At 43.2% G+C, this 17,367-nt stretch overlaps 1 protein-coding gene across 11 annotated transcripts in view; it reads left to right on the top strand.

The window, feature by feature from the left end:
• UTRN (utrophin) overlaps window positions 1-17,367 on the top strand; it is a 910,930-nt gene that overhangs the window by 876,160 nt on the left and 17,403 nt on the right. For all 11 annotated transcript variants that reach the window (XM_040350827.1, XM_040350824.1, XM_040350828.1 and 8 more), the window contains 2 exons: window positions 278-343; window positions 13,609-13,767. In XM_040350827.1, coding sequence (XP_040206761.1) covers window positions 278-343; window positions 13,609-13,767 — 225 coding nt within the window. The remainder of the gene's footprint in view (window positions 1-277; window positions 344-13,608; window positions 13,768-17,367) is intronic.

Below are 17,367 nucleotides of genomic sequence, written 5' to 3'. Positions count from 1 at the left end.
TGTAGTTCTTAATGAACTGCAAGGGTGCTAATGAGCACTCTCCTAGTTCATTGATCTTCATCAGTAACTGTCTGCCCATACGGAACGTACAGGAAGCAGACTTCAGGAGTCTGACATTGCACTACGATCTGCTGATCATGGGGGAATGCTTTGCAGGCTCCTAAAAACCTGCAAAAAAAAATCCTTTTTTTTTTTTTAAAGTGAACTTAGTCTTTAAGGCACATAAGGTTTTTTCCTTCCCGGTTTTTTAAAATAATCACAATCAATTTTTTTTTAGGCTGGCACAAATGGAAAGAACTAATGGATCCTTGTTCACGGACAGCAGCTCAGCCACTGGAAGCATGTGAGTAATATCTGTTAGGTTGTGGAATATTGTAATAAGCCATTAAAAAAGGTTAAAACATTGTAGGTCTCAAAGGCTAATTATAAAACATAGATGCCATAAGATTTTAAAGCTGCATATAGCTTGTAAACACTAAATACTAAAGAATGCGAAATGGGAAATGCTCATTATGTTTGTTCAAAATGCAATGCCCTAGTGATCTGCTGCAGGTGCCAATACATTGGCACTCTGTTTGCGGGCACACGATTGCATGCTACCACAGTACCCTGTGATTTTGTGCAACATACAGAGAAAAAAAAAATAGAAAGCGAATGCAGCCATTGCATCTAATGATTGGTAAGCTGCAATCCGTTACATGTTTTCTTTTGGCTTTAATACCGCCTTAACATTATCCATTACATCCAATGAACCAACAGGTGGCCTAAAGGGATTGTAAGGTTGAACTAGGAAATAGGTGATCTTTGTGACTTGTGTTAAGCACAAGATTAGCTCTACAGAATTACATATACTTAGATCGGAGAAAAAGTTATCTGTATTTAAGCTTAGTATTTAGCTGTTTGCTGGAGTTCTTTATTTGTATATGTCATTTTATAGAATGGTTTGTGTGAATAAATGTTTCTATTCCATATCTTTTGTGATATAAACTGAATAAAAGCCCTTCAATGTGGAGGAATATCTCCTTCTTGAGGACCCATTCCCACTATTGTGCTGTGTCAGCAAACATATGTTTTTGCTGCACACCATCTCACCAAAACACACTAAAAAAGGCGTATGTAGATTTTTTGGCAGTGCACATCCACATGGTATTTTAGAGAGCCATTCAAAACTATTGACACCACATTGCACATTACTATGTCTCGTGTCAAGGCGTGCCACTTTAGCACAATAGTGTGAATTAGCTCTTATTACAAAAAAAAATATACATTTTGATAACAACCTTTATATATTTATCAAGGAACAGTACAGTAAGTCCCATACATAGGAACAACTTCTGTTTCTTGGGTGTGTGTATAAGTCCAGTTTGTTTATAAGTCCAACAAAGTTAGCCTAGGTACCCAACTAACACAACTGGCTATAAAGTACTGTACTGTAATAGGTTTATAATACAGTACTTTTCACATGAATAATTATACTGTACTATTGTATGCTATACAGTACTGTACAGTAAAGTACACAAAAGCACATCCACTTGTAGAGAATGCAAGCAGACACATAAACTATCTTATGTGATTGGATATGAAAACGCACATTAGTATCTTTGAAAGTTCGCAAATTGAAGGTTTGTATGTAGGGGACTTGCTGTACTAAAAGATCTTTATTGTGAAACGAGCTTACTTTATGCTTAACCACGGACATTTTTTTTTTACATTACATTTTTTTTTATTATTATTATTGCATTTTAGTTTAAATATGAGATCTGAGGTCTTTTTGACCCCCAGATCTCATATTTAAGTGGTCCTGTCATGCTTTTACATTCCCATCAATAGGACTAAAAATGACACAATTTTTTTTTTAATTAAAAGAACAGTGTAAAAAGAAATAAAGAAAACAAATATTTTTCAACGCGCCCCTTCCCACCGAGCTTGCATGCAGAAGTGAACGCACACTTGAGGTATCACTGCGATCGTCAGAGCAAGAGAAATAATTCTAGCCCTAGACCTCCTCTGTAACTCAAAACATGCAACCTGTAGAATTTTTTAAACGTTGCATATGGAGATTTTTAAGAATAAAAGTTTGTCGCCATTCCACGAGCGGGCGCTATTTTGAAGCGTAACATGTTGGGTATCAATTTACTCGGCGTAACATCATCTTTCACAATATAAAAAAATTGGGTTAACTTTACTGTTGTCTTATTTTTTTATTAAAAAAAGTGTATTTTTTTCCCCAAAAAAAGTGTGCTTGTAAGACCGCTGCCCAAATACAGTGTGACAGAAAGTATTGCAATGACCTCCATTTTATTCTATATGGTGTTAGAAAAGGTGTATATTTACTGTTTGGGGGTTCTAAGTAATTTTAGAGCAAACAAAATGTATTTTAACTTGTAAACAATAAGTTTGAAAAATAGGCCCGGTCTTAAAGTGGTTAATGACCTTTAACATTTATTAATAGCTTCAGTCAGACCATCCACATTAAAAATGGCTTTGCTCTCAGATAAATGCCAAGTGAAAACTGAATAGTGGCAGATATCTATATGCAGTCAGAGAGAGTTTTTATAATATAATTGCTGTCAGTTAGGTATTTTCCGTAGAAGATGAAGGATATGATAATTGTTCTCTAAATAATTACTGAGCACCATAGCAGCTGTAAATTATGCCTTCTGACTAGAACAATATTTGTTCTGCAGCTATAATGCTCATTGAGCCTGTGTCTACATCTTAATGGTTCCCAGTGGTATAACTCAGCTAGTTACCCTTGGGAAACTACTGCAATTGTCATAGAAATATATTTGGCCCATTGATTTCACTATGTTGCAGTACAGTGCATTACAATACACAACCTGCATACATGTACTGTCTTACTGTGTGTTAAAAACAGGTCATGACACAATACTTGCCATAGCCTGTGTTTAATGAACAGAACTGCACTCATATTCACAACACAGCATCTGAATAAAGCTATCTCTTTAGTCTGGTGATCCCTACTTTTTTGATATAGATACAGTGTAAGGAGAGCCATAGGTGCTATTGTATTTGCTGCATGCCGATTATCTGTAGCTTATTATTATTTACAAAAATGTATTCTTTGTTATTAATTACCCATGAACTGCTCATTGTAAATTACATAATCAAACATGATGCTTTGTGAAGAAGGTTGCATAGGTTTCACATAGACTTATTTTATTGATGATTAATTTGCCTATATGTGTTTGTGCAAACCTAGTAATTACAGAGAACAATGAATGCTCTTCAACCTCTGTATATGGTGAGTCTTATGGTTAAGGTGACTATTTAGGATAGTCGAACAAGCACTCTAGTGGTATTTGAGATGGAAACTCATTAGCCAAATAAGCATGATACTAGTGTCCTTGTGTGTTTTGAACCAAGGCCTTACTATGGCAAGGAATCGCTGCATTACTGTTTTTCCTACACTCTAAAGAAGACTTGAAATGTATAACTGTACCTCCAAAAGAATTGCCCCCATTGAAAAACGGTTTGGGAAAATCTGAGAAGCAGCAGGAGGTGTGGAGAATTACAGATACACATTAAAGCGGAGGTACACCCCATTTCTCTTTCGTTCATAGACGGACACAGCATCCTTTGACCTTAGGGTTATGTTCCTCCTACCAGGAGATTTTAGGCAGAATTCTTACAGCACTTAAGGTGTTAAAACTTTCCTTCATGCCGCTCCTCCCAGGGGGCGTGGCTCCCCCAGGCATAACCCACACCCTGCTCCAGCAGCCTCAGTTTGTTTCTGCCTAACCGTCAGGAGAGTCAGGCTCTCTCTGGAGTCCTGGACTCTGGAGTTTTTTCTTGCAAATTTTTTTGCATTTTGCGAGTTTTTTCTCGCTTTTTTATTTTATTTTTATTTTGAATCCTGCGATTCTTCTATCAACAGCCGACTGGGTGACAGGCTGGGTCCTCGACCCTTGTAGTCCCCCCAGGTTCGGCCTTCGAGCGTGTGCCGGCCCTCAGCTCCGCTTTGGGACGTCCACGACAGGCCCCATTGCTCCAGGGGCGGCCGGGGAACTTCGGTTCTAGGGCACACATATGACCGGTCTCTATGGCCTTGTCACAGTGTGTCTGGCTGACAGCCATGCCGTTCGCGGACGTTGGTTCTGTCTGGGATACCTCCAGCCGGGTAGTCGCAGGACAGGTAAGTAGTGGCCCCTTACTCAGGTAAGTGGTCTGGCTGGAATGTTTTCCCTTGGGAGGTCGACTGAGGGTTTTCCCCTGCTTTCCTCTCTCCCTTATTCCTCTCCCTCCTTCCCCCTTTGGGTGACGGCTGTGCAGGGGTTTTTTTTCCCTGGGGCTCATATTTTTTTTCACTCGGGTATGGCTGGGGCTGTTCTGTGTCACTGCAGGGGACTGTGGTGGACATTCTGGGCATTTTTGTGTGTGCTGTGTACTGTTTTGGTGTACTGTCATTTTTGGGTACACTGTCTTTTTAAAACTGCGCAACGGCGGCCATTTTGCCGGAGCCGCGCTTGTATTATTCGGCGGCCATTTTCTTGTGGCCGGCGCCGTTTTCAGCACTAGTTCGGCCTCTAGTGGCCGTTTCGGCGGGGAAAAAAGACCGCAAATCATCTGAGGGGACAGACGCAGCGCTGCAGCTTCTCCTCAGCACACACTTGTCCTTCACAGACCGCGCTGTACCAGGGGGGTGGTGAGTCTCAGGGGGCCCCAGACTGTGCTCTAGCGGCCGGGAGGTGACCTGTGGGGGACTTTTTTCCTGCCATTGGCAGTGGGGGTGACACGGCAGCTGCAATATGGAGCCTGAATCAGGCCCCTCATTCCTCACAATGCCGGAATTAACCCTTAGCGCCCCTCCCCCTGCCACATCTGTTGAATCGGTGTCGGCTGTCCTGGAGTCTTTTCTCACCAGGTTTGAAGCTGCCAGTGCTCGGTTGGGGGGTAAAAAAGCGCCCCCCCCCGGAGGCTGTTTCTGGGGATATCTCTGACGCAGAATCTGATAACGCTGTTGCTGCTTCTGGTTCTGTCATGTCAGAGGATGCGGGCTTAACCCACATGGACAGCGAGGATGACTCTGCTGCGGAGTCTGCTGACAAGGAATTTGTTGGAGCTCTTATAACTGCGGTACGTGAGACTCTTCATTTAGAGGATGTGGCGGAGACACCAGCGGTGTCAGTCCCTTTTGGATTCCGCAAACCACCGCGTACCGCTAAGGTATTCCCTTGTGTTCCTTATTTGGACAATTTGTTGTATAAGGAATGGGATACACCGCAAAAGGCTTTTACTGTTCCTAAAAGCTTTGCTACCCGTTACCCCCTGGAGGAGGACTTTTTAGTGGGTCACTCCTCCGTCGGTGGACCCTCCTGTGTCCAGACTGAGTAAGGCTACTACGTTGCCTGTGGAGGGGGCTCCTGCTTTCAAGGACCCCGCTGATAGGAGAGTGGAGGCCGTGGCCCGCTCCCTGTTCTCGGTGGTGGGTTCGGCGGTAAGGCCGGCTCTGGCCGGCGCCCTGGTTGCTCAGACGCTAACTGAAAGGGCGAAGCTCCTGCTGCAGGATCTGGAGGTCCAGGGTGCTTCCGAGTCCTCTAGGGACCTGGCTGAGCAGTTGATTCAGGGTCAGAAGTTTCTCTGTGAGGCGGATATGGATTCGATTCCTTTGCTTTCCAGGGCTTCTGTCTACGCAGTGGTTCTGCGCCGCCTTATATGGCTGAAGTGCTGGTCGGCTGACCAGTCCTCGAAAAAGGCCTTGGTGGATTTGCCCTTTAAGGGCGGACGGCTCTTTGGGGCATCCCTGGATGACATCATTAAGGATGCCACTGGAGGTAAGAGCACCTTGCTCCCTCAGTCGGGGAAGGGTAAGGAACCTCGCCGCAAGCAAGGTCCTACTTTTACTACCCCTAAGCGGTTTTTTTCGTGCGCCCAGCGCGGCTGGAAAAGGTCCGCAAGGGGCAAAAGCCCCTGCTGCCGGGCGTAAGCGCCCCTGGTTTAACAAACCAAACAAGCCTGCGGACAAGCCTGCTTCCGCATGAAGGTCTGCCCCCGCCCGGGTCTCGGGTGGGGGGACGGCTTCACGACTTCGCGGATCGGTGGAACTCTCTTCTGACCGACCGTTGGGTTTGCGAGGTGGTCGCCTCGGGGTACAAGATAGAGTTCCTCTCTTGTCCCCCAAACAGATTTTTTCCATCCAACCTCCAGCTTCCTTAGGATCGGCGGCTAGCCCTGTCCGGGGCTGTCCAGGATCTTCTGGACAGAGGGGTGGTTGTGCCGGTTCCCTCGCTGGAACGGTTTCGGGGGTTCTACTCCAATCTGTTCGTGGTTCCCAAGAAGGGAGGGGTTCGCCCTGTCCTGGACCTAAAGGCCCTCAACTCCTTTGTCAAAGTGCAGCGATTCAGGATGGAGTCGGTCCGTTCTATCATAGCGGCCCTCCACCAGGGGGACTTCATGGCGTCCTTGGACATCATGGACGCATACCTGCATGTCCCCGTTTGCACAAGCCACCAAAGGTATCTGCGTTTTGCGATCAGGGAGGACCACTATCAATTCGTGGCCCTCCCGTTCGGGCTGGCGTCGGCACCACGGGTGTTCACCAAGGTGCTCGCCCCGATCCTGGCCTTGCTAAGGCAGCGAGGGATCGCTATCGTGGGATACCTGGACGATCTTCTCCTGAGAGCTTCTTCAAGCTCAGAGTTAGAGGAGGACGTGTCCATCACGTGTCGGACTCTGCAGGAGTTCGGCTGGCTTCTGAATCTCAAAAAATCAGTGTTGGTTCCGTCCCAGAGGCTGGAACACCTGGGGCTGGTTTTGGATTCGGGGGAGGCAAAAGTGTTCCTCCCATCGGAAAAACTGCGGACCCTGCAATCTGCAGTGAGACAGTTGTCGACCCAGAAGTGGTCGTCTCTTTGCTTCTGCATGCGGGTTCTGGGTCTGATGGTGGCCTCCTTCGAGGCGGTTCCGTATGCCCAATTCCACACCAGGGTACTACAGAAGGAGATTCTGTCACGATGGGACAGGGTCCCATCTTCTCTGGATCGCCAGATTCGGTTGAGCCATCTGGCCAAGTCTTCCCTGGCATGGTGGCTGACGTCTCCGGTGCTTCGGTCCGGGAAGTCTTTTCTTCCGTGCCGCTGGACAGTGGTCACGACGGATGCCAGCCTCTTCGGCTGGGGGGGCGTCTGGGGCACCCAGTCAGCCCAGGGGCGCTGGACTCAGGAGGAGTCCCGCCTGCCGATCAATATCCTGGAGCTCCGAGCGATCAAGCTGTGCCTTGTCAGGTGGTCCCTAGAGCTGCAGGGCCGTCCTGTCAGGATCCAGTCCGACAACGCCACGGCCGTGGCGTACGTCAATCATCAGGGCGGCACAAGGAGCTCGGCCGCGGCGACGGAGGTCGCTCACATACTTCGGTGGGCCGAAAGGTCCGTTCCGGCCCTGTCAGCGGTATACATTCCGGGAGTTCTGAATTGGCAAGCCGACTTCCTAAGTCGCACGACTCTGGATCAAGGGGAGTGGTCTCTCCACCCGGAGGTTTTTCAGATCCTGTGCCAAAAATGGGGCACTCCAGACGTGGACCTTCTGGCGTCCCGTCTCAATCGGAAGGTACCACGGTTTGTGGCTCCCTGGGGTCAATATCACCTGATTTACGCCTTCCCTCCTCTAAGGCTCCTACCCCGCCTGCTGCGCAGGGTGGAAGCCGAAGGGATTCCAACGATCCTGATCGCCCCAGATTGGCCGCGTCGCTCTTGGTACGCGGACCTGGTACGTCTGGTGGCAGACGCCCCCTGGCGCCTGCCTCTGAGGGAAGATCTCCTGTCTCAGGGCCCGATCTTCCATCCTGCTTTACGGTCACTGGCTTTAACGGCGTGGCTGTTGAGAACCAGGTACTGAAGGACCGGGGCCTGTCGGGCCCGGTAATCTCTACCATGATGCGTGCACGGAAGTCCACTTCTCGAAAAATGTATCATCGTACATGGAAAGCATACATCTCTATGTGTGAGGAGATGAAGTGGCACCCCCGTACTTACGTGGTGTCCCGGATCCTGCTGTTCCTACAGCGGGGAGTGGACCAGGCTCTTGCCTTGAGTACGATCAAGAGCCAGATCTCTGCTCTGGCTGTTTATTTTCAGCGTCCCGTGGCAGCGCACTCTTTGGTTCGCACGTTTGTGCAGGGGGTCCGGCATGTGGCCCCCCCGGTGCGCCCTCCGCTACCTTCTTGGGACTTGAACTTGGTCCTCTCGGCGCTTCAGCGTGCCCCCTTTGAGGACATTCGGGAGATCCCCTTGCTGACTTTGTCGCAGAAGGTGGTCTTTCTGGTAGCTATTACCTCTATCAGACGAGTGTCTGAACTGGCGGCCTTGTCTTGCAAGGCCCCCTACTTGGTCATCCATCAGGATAAGGCGGTGCTGCGCCCGCGACCTTCTTTTCTTCCGAAGGTCGTTTCGGCCTTTCACATTAACGAGGACATTGTTGTTCCATCATTATGTCCTCAGCCGAAGAACCCGAAGGAAGCCGTTTTACATTCTCTAGATGTGGTTCGGGCCCTTCGAGTTTACTTGTCGGCGACAGCTCCGTTCCGGAAGTCGGACTCGCTGTTCGTGTCTGTGTCCGGTCCCAGTAAGGGCCTGGCAGTCTCGTCGGCCACCATTTCCAGGTGGATCCGACAGGTTGTGCTTCAGGCCTACGCCCTGAAGGGGCGGGCGCCTCCCTTTCGGGTCACGGCGCATTCGACCAGGGCGATTGGAGCCTCCTGGGCTTTCCGACACCAAGCCTCTGTGTTACAGGTGTGTAAGGCTGCGACCTGGTCGTCGGTCCACACTTTTTCAAAGTTTTATAAGGTGGATGTGAGTGCATCTTCTGATGCCTCATTCGGCCGCAGGGTGTTACAGGCGGCAGTTTAAGGTTGGAGTTCCTCCGTTGAGTAACTCCGGTTTTGTTTGGGGTGTAACCTGTTGTTTGCTGTGTTATTTTTCCCACCCCTCGTTTTTTTGACACTGCTTGGGGACGTCCCTAAGGTCAAAGGATGCTGTGTCCGTCTATGAACGAAAGAGAAAAAAGGATTTTTGTACTCACCGTAAAATCCATTTCTCTGAGTTCATAGACGGACACAGCACCCACCCCTCCTTGGTTTGTACTGCTTGTTACGAACTGAGGCTGCTGGAGCAGGGTGTGGGTTATGCCTGGGGGAGCCACGCCCCCTGGGAGGAGCGGCATGAAGGAAAGTTTTAACACCTTAAGTGCTGTAAGAATTCTGCCTAAAATCTCCTGGTAGGAGGAACATAACCCTAAGGTCAAAGGATGCTGTGTCCGTCTATGAACTCAGAGAAATGGATTTTACGGTGAGTACAAAAATCCTTTTTTTTTAAAAAAAAAAGCCAGCAGCTACTAATAGTGCAGCTGCTGACATTCTAGATGTTTCCTTAAGCTAGAAAATCTTTAGTCACAGGTACATGTTATTAATCAGGCAGAATTCATATGTATGTGTGTAATATATATATATATATATATATATATATATATATATATATATATAATGCGAAAAGAACTGAGCTGCTTTTTTACAATGTGACACTCAAAATAGGTAAATAAGTTAACATTGTATGCATTTCTTTTTATTTGTTCTATTGGATTGGCTGCAGAGGGGTTTTGTACAATGTGTAGAAGCCAGTGTCACCTCATTAGGATTTTCTACTGCCTTTTTTTTTTTTAATAATTAGATTTTTTAAATTACATATTCATGAATTCTAAATTAATCACCTGGGAATATTATAAAGCTCTTTACACATTTTGTTGAGCAAGTAAGTGGCCATTTGAAGTGGAACATTCAGTGCACTGAATACTAGATTAATGATAAGAATGTTTTTTCTTATCTTAATCTTGACAGATCAAAATCTTTACCACAATATTAAGTGACAGCATTACATGCTAAACTGCGACTGCCTCTTGTTAGGTTCACTATTCACATTTGTAAAAACTGTTTAAATAAATTAAAGGTGGAAATATGATTAGAATGGTTAGAATAGTATCTTATAAAATTACTAAAGCATCATGCACTAGGCCAGCAGTGAACAATAGATGGACATTTAACACTGATGCCTTCAGAAAAAATAGAAATTTTAAGCAGTAGGTATAGCTGATTTCACCATAAAACTGCCATAGTCATTGTAAAATAGTCAGACTTGCATACCCGATTGTTTTGTACCTCATTGAGGGCTGGCATGTAATAGGCACTGGTTCATCACCTGAGTAGGCACAGAAGGCATAGGCTGGCCATACATTCAAACATTCTTATTATTTGTTTTTTAAATAATTGTATCCTTCAACATTTGTAGCACAAGCAGTTCCACCATGAGTATTGATAAGTATCTCCACTGCAGCCTCTTTAGACAGTGTACTATCAAAGCCCCACTATAGTAATGTTTGCCCTTAGCCCAGCTGTGTGGGCAAGACCAAAATTTGGCACTAACAGCAGTACCCCAGAATGTATTACCCATTTAAAACTCCTTCATACACAGTCTTCCTTAGCATGTATGTGAAGAAAGAAAAAAAAATACATAATGTTGTTTAACTGCATACAATTTTTCCCTAGCATCATTATACCTACATTAACATGCATTTTAATTTGTTTAAACATGTGCTAATTTAATTTATTATATTTAAACTTTTACATCACCTTTAAGAAGGGCAAATAAAGATACTATTCATAGATGCTCAAAATCATGGCCTTAAGTACTATGCTAAAGTGGACCTGAAAATGAAAGTGTGCATTATACTTTCCCTCCCCTTAGCCTGTTACGTAATTTAGTTTTTTATCTGGAAGCGATTATCTTTTTTTTAGTTGTATTTACTCCCACTTCCTTAATCCTAGTCTAGTTTAAAAGGTCAAAGAGTGCCGAATGAAAAAATCCTAAGGGGTATAAAGTATTTATTGTTCATCTGGTAAAAACAAGCAGGACAAAAGACAGCCAATGAGTTTCAGGGGCTACCATTCCCCTGGATCAGGGCAAGGTGAATGGCAGAATGTTAAATTGACTCAAAAATACTCTTAAGCAGACTGATTTGCAGGCAGATGGCATTGTAAATGTCAGTGCTGGTGTTCCCAGTACAATTGAATGTTCTCTTCTGGGGGGTCCTCGTCTTTATTGTGAGCTGCCAAATATAGGCTGATTGGGCTCAAGTAATGACTTTGTATTCTGATGACCTGTGAAAATCCATGTCCAGTGTCCCTCTAACACTAGCTCTTTCATCCTCACATTAGTAAATATTACTTCAGTTTGACCTGCCCCTCATCTGCAGCCTCCTCCTCTCAGGTCCTCTGCTGGAGACCCTGGCCCCTCCCTCCTGCCAAGTGGTCCCAGAGCAAACCGTTTTTTACAATCTTGTAGAGAAGGCATGAAGGTAAAAAGAAATGAGCCTTAACAACCACTTTAAAGGTCAAAAGGCTACAATATTTGTAGTTGAAAAATGCAATTTTTTTAAATGGTCATGAAAAACGGTTGTGTGTATGCTCCAGAGCATTTTTGTCGACAAGAAAAATGTCCGTTATTTGGAACCTGCTCTATTTTTCTCGTCGTTTTTCAAGTCGTTCTATTTCACGTCGCGGAAAACAATCGTGTGTACGTTTTAACGAGGGTGAAAAAACACGCATGCTCAGAAGCGAGTTATGAGACGGGAGCGCTCGTTCTGGTAAAACTAGCATTCGTAATGGAGATAGCACATTCGTCACACTGTAACAGACTGAAAAGCATGAAGACTGAAAAGCGCAAATCAACTCTCACTAAACTTTTACTAACACACAATAACACAAAATCAGCAAAAGCAGCCCAAAGGGTGGCTCCATTCGAATAGAACTTCCCCTTTATAGTGCCGTCGTACGTGTTGTTGTACGTGTTGTACGTCACCGTGCTTTGCTCAAGCATTTTTTTTCACGATTGTGTGTATGCAAAGCAGGCTTAAGAGGAATCACATCAAGAAAAACTTTTTTTTCAATGACATGAATAACGGTCGTGTGTACGCGGCATCATTTATCATTTAGTTTAAATAAATATGGTTTAGCTAGGAGCATTTTCTCTGGAATTAAATGATTTTGGAATGTCATTTTCCCTGATTCATTAAGACTGCTATTTATTCCTCCCCACAATAGAATCAGGATAGAGACAATTCTATATCAGTGTTTCTTACACTACCTTTTGTATTTCTCAAATCGAATTGAATTCTCAGCACCTAATAACTCTTATCGATTCCTCTTTTATTGTATGTGTAATTCCAGCTCCTATATATAATGTAATTTTATTAGCAGAAGATGTGGATCTTGGGAAATGCATATTTATCTAGGAGGCACTTTTCACATTGATAACTCAAGACATTTGGTTCAGTAACCTAGTTGACAGTACTTAAAATCAATATGAATGAAGTCAACTTATCTTGAAAAGAGAGTTCAGGTTTTCTAATTCAGTCAACAATGTTAGCTGTAATGTATAATATGTATGAACTTATGTCAAGGATTTCAAAAAACAATCTTCAGTGCTGAGCTAAGATTTTTTTATTTTGGAATATTAGGATCTTTGTTTTGGTTCAGTTGAATACGACACCTAACAAATACCTGAAGGCGAAATGTTACTTAGAGCTATGTATAATAGAACAGTACATTCAAGTAGAATCTAAAAGTAAAAGTATTTCTCTTTCAAAAATATTTGAAAGTAAAAGTATTAGGAAAGTGAACTGTTTCTAAACTATTTGGAACGTATATTCTTTTGTTGTTTTCTTCAAAGCAGATTTTCTTTCTGTCCCTCAAATACCTCTAAGATGTTTGAGCTAATTTACTAAGGGAGTTTAGAATCTTCACACAATAAATTGTGTGGATATTGACTTTAGTTTTCCAGTCTTATGCATATAAAATACAGTAAGTAAACAGGAATTTGCTTTGCACATGACTGGATAATTAAAGAGAGTATTACATTTATTGTCTGAAGGTCCTCATCTAATTAAGTAAATTAGCCTTGTGTTTGAGAATGTTTTCAGAATGACAACAGCAAAAGGCATTCAGGAACACAGATTCATTTACCTGCTAGGAGTACTTGAGAACTTGATAGTGGAGTTAATAAAGACTTGTGGATCAGTTGGGAATTTTAAGACTTAAGCAAAGTATACATGCACACTTTTTGTTTCGTTCTAGTAGCAGGTTGAACCAAATTCCAAATTTTCTCATAGATAGCCCATATATCTGTCTATCTGTTGGTCTGTCCATTCTGACCTTGGGCATTTTGCATTCTGCAAATGACTGAGTTTGCCTAAGCCTCAAACATGTTGAAGGTGTTCAGGGACAGAACTAAGAAAATTTGCTTGAAGGAAACAACAAAATAATATATGCTCCAAATATTTTGGAAACAGTTCACTATCCTAATACTTCTAATAAAACAATAAGTTGTAAGCGTTTTCCCAGTGTTGCATTTCACACAAACTATAGAGATTTATGCATGTATAAATCTATGTGGTGTATTAGCTTCCAAAATTGTGAACAAGCTACAACATTCTGTACTAGGTTTACCTGCATACAGGAAAATACCTTCTGTTTAACTACTTTTTTGCCTTGAAGTGATTTAAAGTACATAGTTATGCCTATAAATATTTGATTTACATTTTCAGAGATGATGAGCATGCTCTTATCCAGCATTACTGTCACACTTTGGGAGGAGAATCACCTGTAGGTCAGCCACAAAGTCCTTCTCAGATCCTAAAGTCAGTAGAACGAGAAGAACGAGGAGAACTGGAACAGATTATTGCTGATCTAGAGGAAGAACAAAGGTATGTGTCAAGATCTCTGCATGATGAGTATTTACCACTCAATACTGCTAATTTAGAGAAGTAAACTTTTTTTAGTTCCCGATCCCAGATGCAGTGATTACATTATTGCATGCCTAGTATGATGGTGCCATCACTCTTATGCCGCTTACACACGATCTGAAATTCTGACAAGAAAAGTCAGATGTGAGCTTTTGGTCCAAAATTCCGACCGTGTGTATGCTCCATCGGACTTTTGCTGTTGTTATTTCCGCCAACAAAAGATTGAGAGCTGGTTCTCGAATTGTCCGACGGAAAAAATTCCTATTGGAAAATCCGATTGTCTGTAGCAATTCCAACACGCAAAATTCCGACGCATGCTCGGAAACAATTTGACATGCAATTCATGCATTGATTTTCATTTTCTCGACTCGTCGTAATGTTGTACGCCACCGCTTTCTTGACGGTCGAAAGTTCAGAGAACTTTTGTGTAACCGTGTGTATACAAGCCAAGCTTGAGCAGAATTCCGTCGGAAAAACCATCCAAGGTTTTTCTGACGGAAAATCCGATCGTGTGTACGCAGCTTTATAGTATGTGCCAATCCCAAATATTTTTTTTGTATGTTTGCCATTATGTCTTACTGTATACAGATTTCTTAAACAAATATTGTTTTGTGAATCTGTTGCAATGTTTCTTGGGGATCCTGCCAGTAACAGAATTTCCTGATGCAAACTGACACTGCTAAGCCACTCCTTTAAAAGTAGTGGCTTAGCAGTGTCAGCTTGCAACTGGAAGTGCTGTTACTGGCAGAACCTCCAGCTAGCAAACATTGATTTGAGCCTTACATACACTTTAGGCATCAGTTCACAAACCCTAATGCCGCGTACACACGATCGGTTAAACCGATGAGAATGGTCTGATGGACCTTTTCATTGGTCAAAACCGATCGTGTGTGGGCGCCATCGGTTATTTAACCATCGGTTAAAAAAAAGCCAACATGTTTTAAATTTAACCGATGGATTCCTAACCGATAGGACAAAACCGATCGTTAGTAGGCACGACCATCGGTTAAAAATCCACGCATGCTCAGAATCAAGTCGACGCATGCTTGGAAGCATTGAACTTCGTTTTTTTCAGCACGTCGTTGTGTTTTACGTCACTGCATTCTGACACGATTGTTTTTTTAACCGATGGTGTGTAGGCGTGACGGACCATCAGTCTCAGTTCTCATCGGATGGACCGATCGTGTGTACACGGCATAACACAAGCAACATTTAATGCAAAGTGTCAATACTGAAATAATTACATATTGAAAAAAATTACCAATGTCCAGATGGCAGTGATAAACAAGTAATGATGGGGACAAAAAAGAAAACACATTTGTGATTTGTGACCCAGGTGCAGCCAAGGCCAGATTATTAAACAGGTTAGGTATTGGCAGTGGGAACCTGCATTGTAAAATATGCACAAAGTGCAGTGCATGACTTTCATTACTTTTATGCTAAAGGTGGGGGTGTCTGGTTTTGGGCTGCATAGGGATCTTACTTTTACCTTTAGCAGTAAAATTGACAGAACAGGAACTTGTATTGGGTTTAAAGTCACAGTTGATTTCCAGATCACCAATATATATATATATATTGTTTTATAGTGTAAGAAAGACACACAATAAAACATTATATAACCACGGTAGAACAAGATGTAGAATGGCACAAGTTTCAGATATCGGCTTCACACACTATATAATAATATAGCTTTCATCGACAGTATGTAGATCATATGATATTCCACCTGTTAGGTCAAGGAAATACAAAGACAAGAAAGAAATAAAAAGAGCTAAAGAGGGAAAAGGCGCGTAAGAAAGTTGCAAGAATAAGAAACCCCTTAGGCACAGATGATAATTAGTCAGAAATCACTGGTTGTAAGTGCTAGAAACAGATCACCAACATATTAACTGTCATTACTGTCACTGATTTTGGAAATCATTTTTTTAATGAGTACTATACCCTCTTCACCACTTCCATAACTTTACTAACAATCCACCTTTATTTCTGTCTGACATATTATCTCTCTGTAGTTTTGAAATCCACATTTTCCACTCTTTAATCTCTTTTTCTTAAAGCTTTCATAGTGGTAAGGTGACATAACCTAGTTGACACATTCTTTGTTTCAGTTCTCTTGCCTTTGGAATACTATTGTTAATTTTTTCCATATCTTTCTAAGTGATGTACTTATTCTAAGCAACACAGTGATAATGCTGCTTTTGTATTATAATTTACCCTTAGCCTAAACTTGATTTCTAGGAAGAGGTACAGTACTGTGCAAACGTTTTAGGCAGGTGTAAAAAATGCTGTAAATGAAGAATGCTTTCAGAAATACAAGTGTCAATAGTTTATTTTTATCAGTTAACAAGATGGAAAGTAAATACCGTATTTATCGGCGTATAACACGCACAGGCGTATAACACGCACCCTAACTTTAAGAGGGAAGTTTCAGGAAAAAAAACGTTCCACAGCCCCCTGCGTATAACACGCATGCACAGTTTCCCCTCTATTTTCAGGGTAAAAAAGTGAGTGTTATACGCCAATAAATACAGTAAACAGAAAAAGAGAAATCCAAATCAAATCAATATTTGGTGTGACCACCATTAGCCTTCAACACAGCATCAGTTCTTCTAGGTACACTTGCACACAGTTTTTGAAGGAACTCGGCAGGTAGGTTGTGCTAAACATCTCAGAGAGCTAACTACAGATCCTCTGTGGATGTAGGCTGCCTCATATCCTTCTGTCTCTTCTTGTAATCCCAGACACTCGATGATGTTGAGATCATTGCTCAGTGGGAGGCAAACCATCACTTTGAGGACTCATCATTCTTTATGCTAAAAAATAGTTCATAATGACTTTGACTGCATGTTTGGGGTCATTGTTCTGCTGAAGGATACATTTGGGACCAATCACACACCTCCCTGATGGTATGGCATGATGGATAAGTATCTGCCTGTATTTCTCAGCATTGAGGACGCCATTGATTCTGACCAAAGCTCCAATTCCATTTGCAGAAATGCAGCCTCAAACTTGCTTTACTGTTGCCTGCAGACACTCTTTATTGTACTGTTTTCCAGCCCTTTGGTGAACAAACTGCCTCCTGCTACAATCAAATATTTCAACATTTGACTCATCATTCCAGAGCATCTGCTACCATTTTTCTGCACCCCAGTTTCCATGCTTTTATGCATAGTTGAGCCGCTTAGCCTTGTTTCCACATTGGAGATATGGGTTTTAGGCTGCAATTCTTAAATAGATAGTAGATGGGCTACCCGGGTCCCACTGGTTTCTGCCAGTTCTGTGCAGATGGCACGGCTGGACCTCTTCCGATGGGAAGTAAGTATGATGTGTTTTTCACCTGCTGCATTAAGTTTCCTTGGCTGACCAATGCGCCTGCGGTTCTCAACATTGCCCGATCAGTGATGTCCTCAATGCTGGGAAAAAAAGGCAGATACTTATCTGTCATGCCATTTCATCAGGGAGGGGTGTGATTGACCCCAAATTTATTCTGCAGCAGGACAACAACCCCAAACATACAACCAATGTCATTGAGAATGATCTTCAGTGTAAAGAAAGGCAAGG

Source organism: Rana temporaria, chromosome 4 (genome assembly GCF_905171775.1).
Source record: "Rana temporaria chromosome 4, aRanTem1.1, whole genome shotgun sequence".
Taxonomy (NCBI): domain Eukaryota; kingdom Metazoa; phylum Chordata; class Amphibia; order Anura; family Ranidae; genus Rana; species Rana temporaria.
This window is presented reverse-complemented; position numbering and strand designations above follow the sequence as displayed.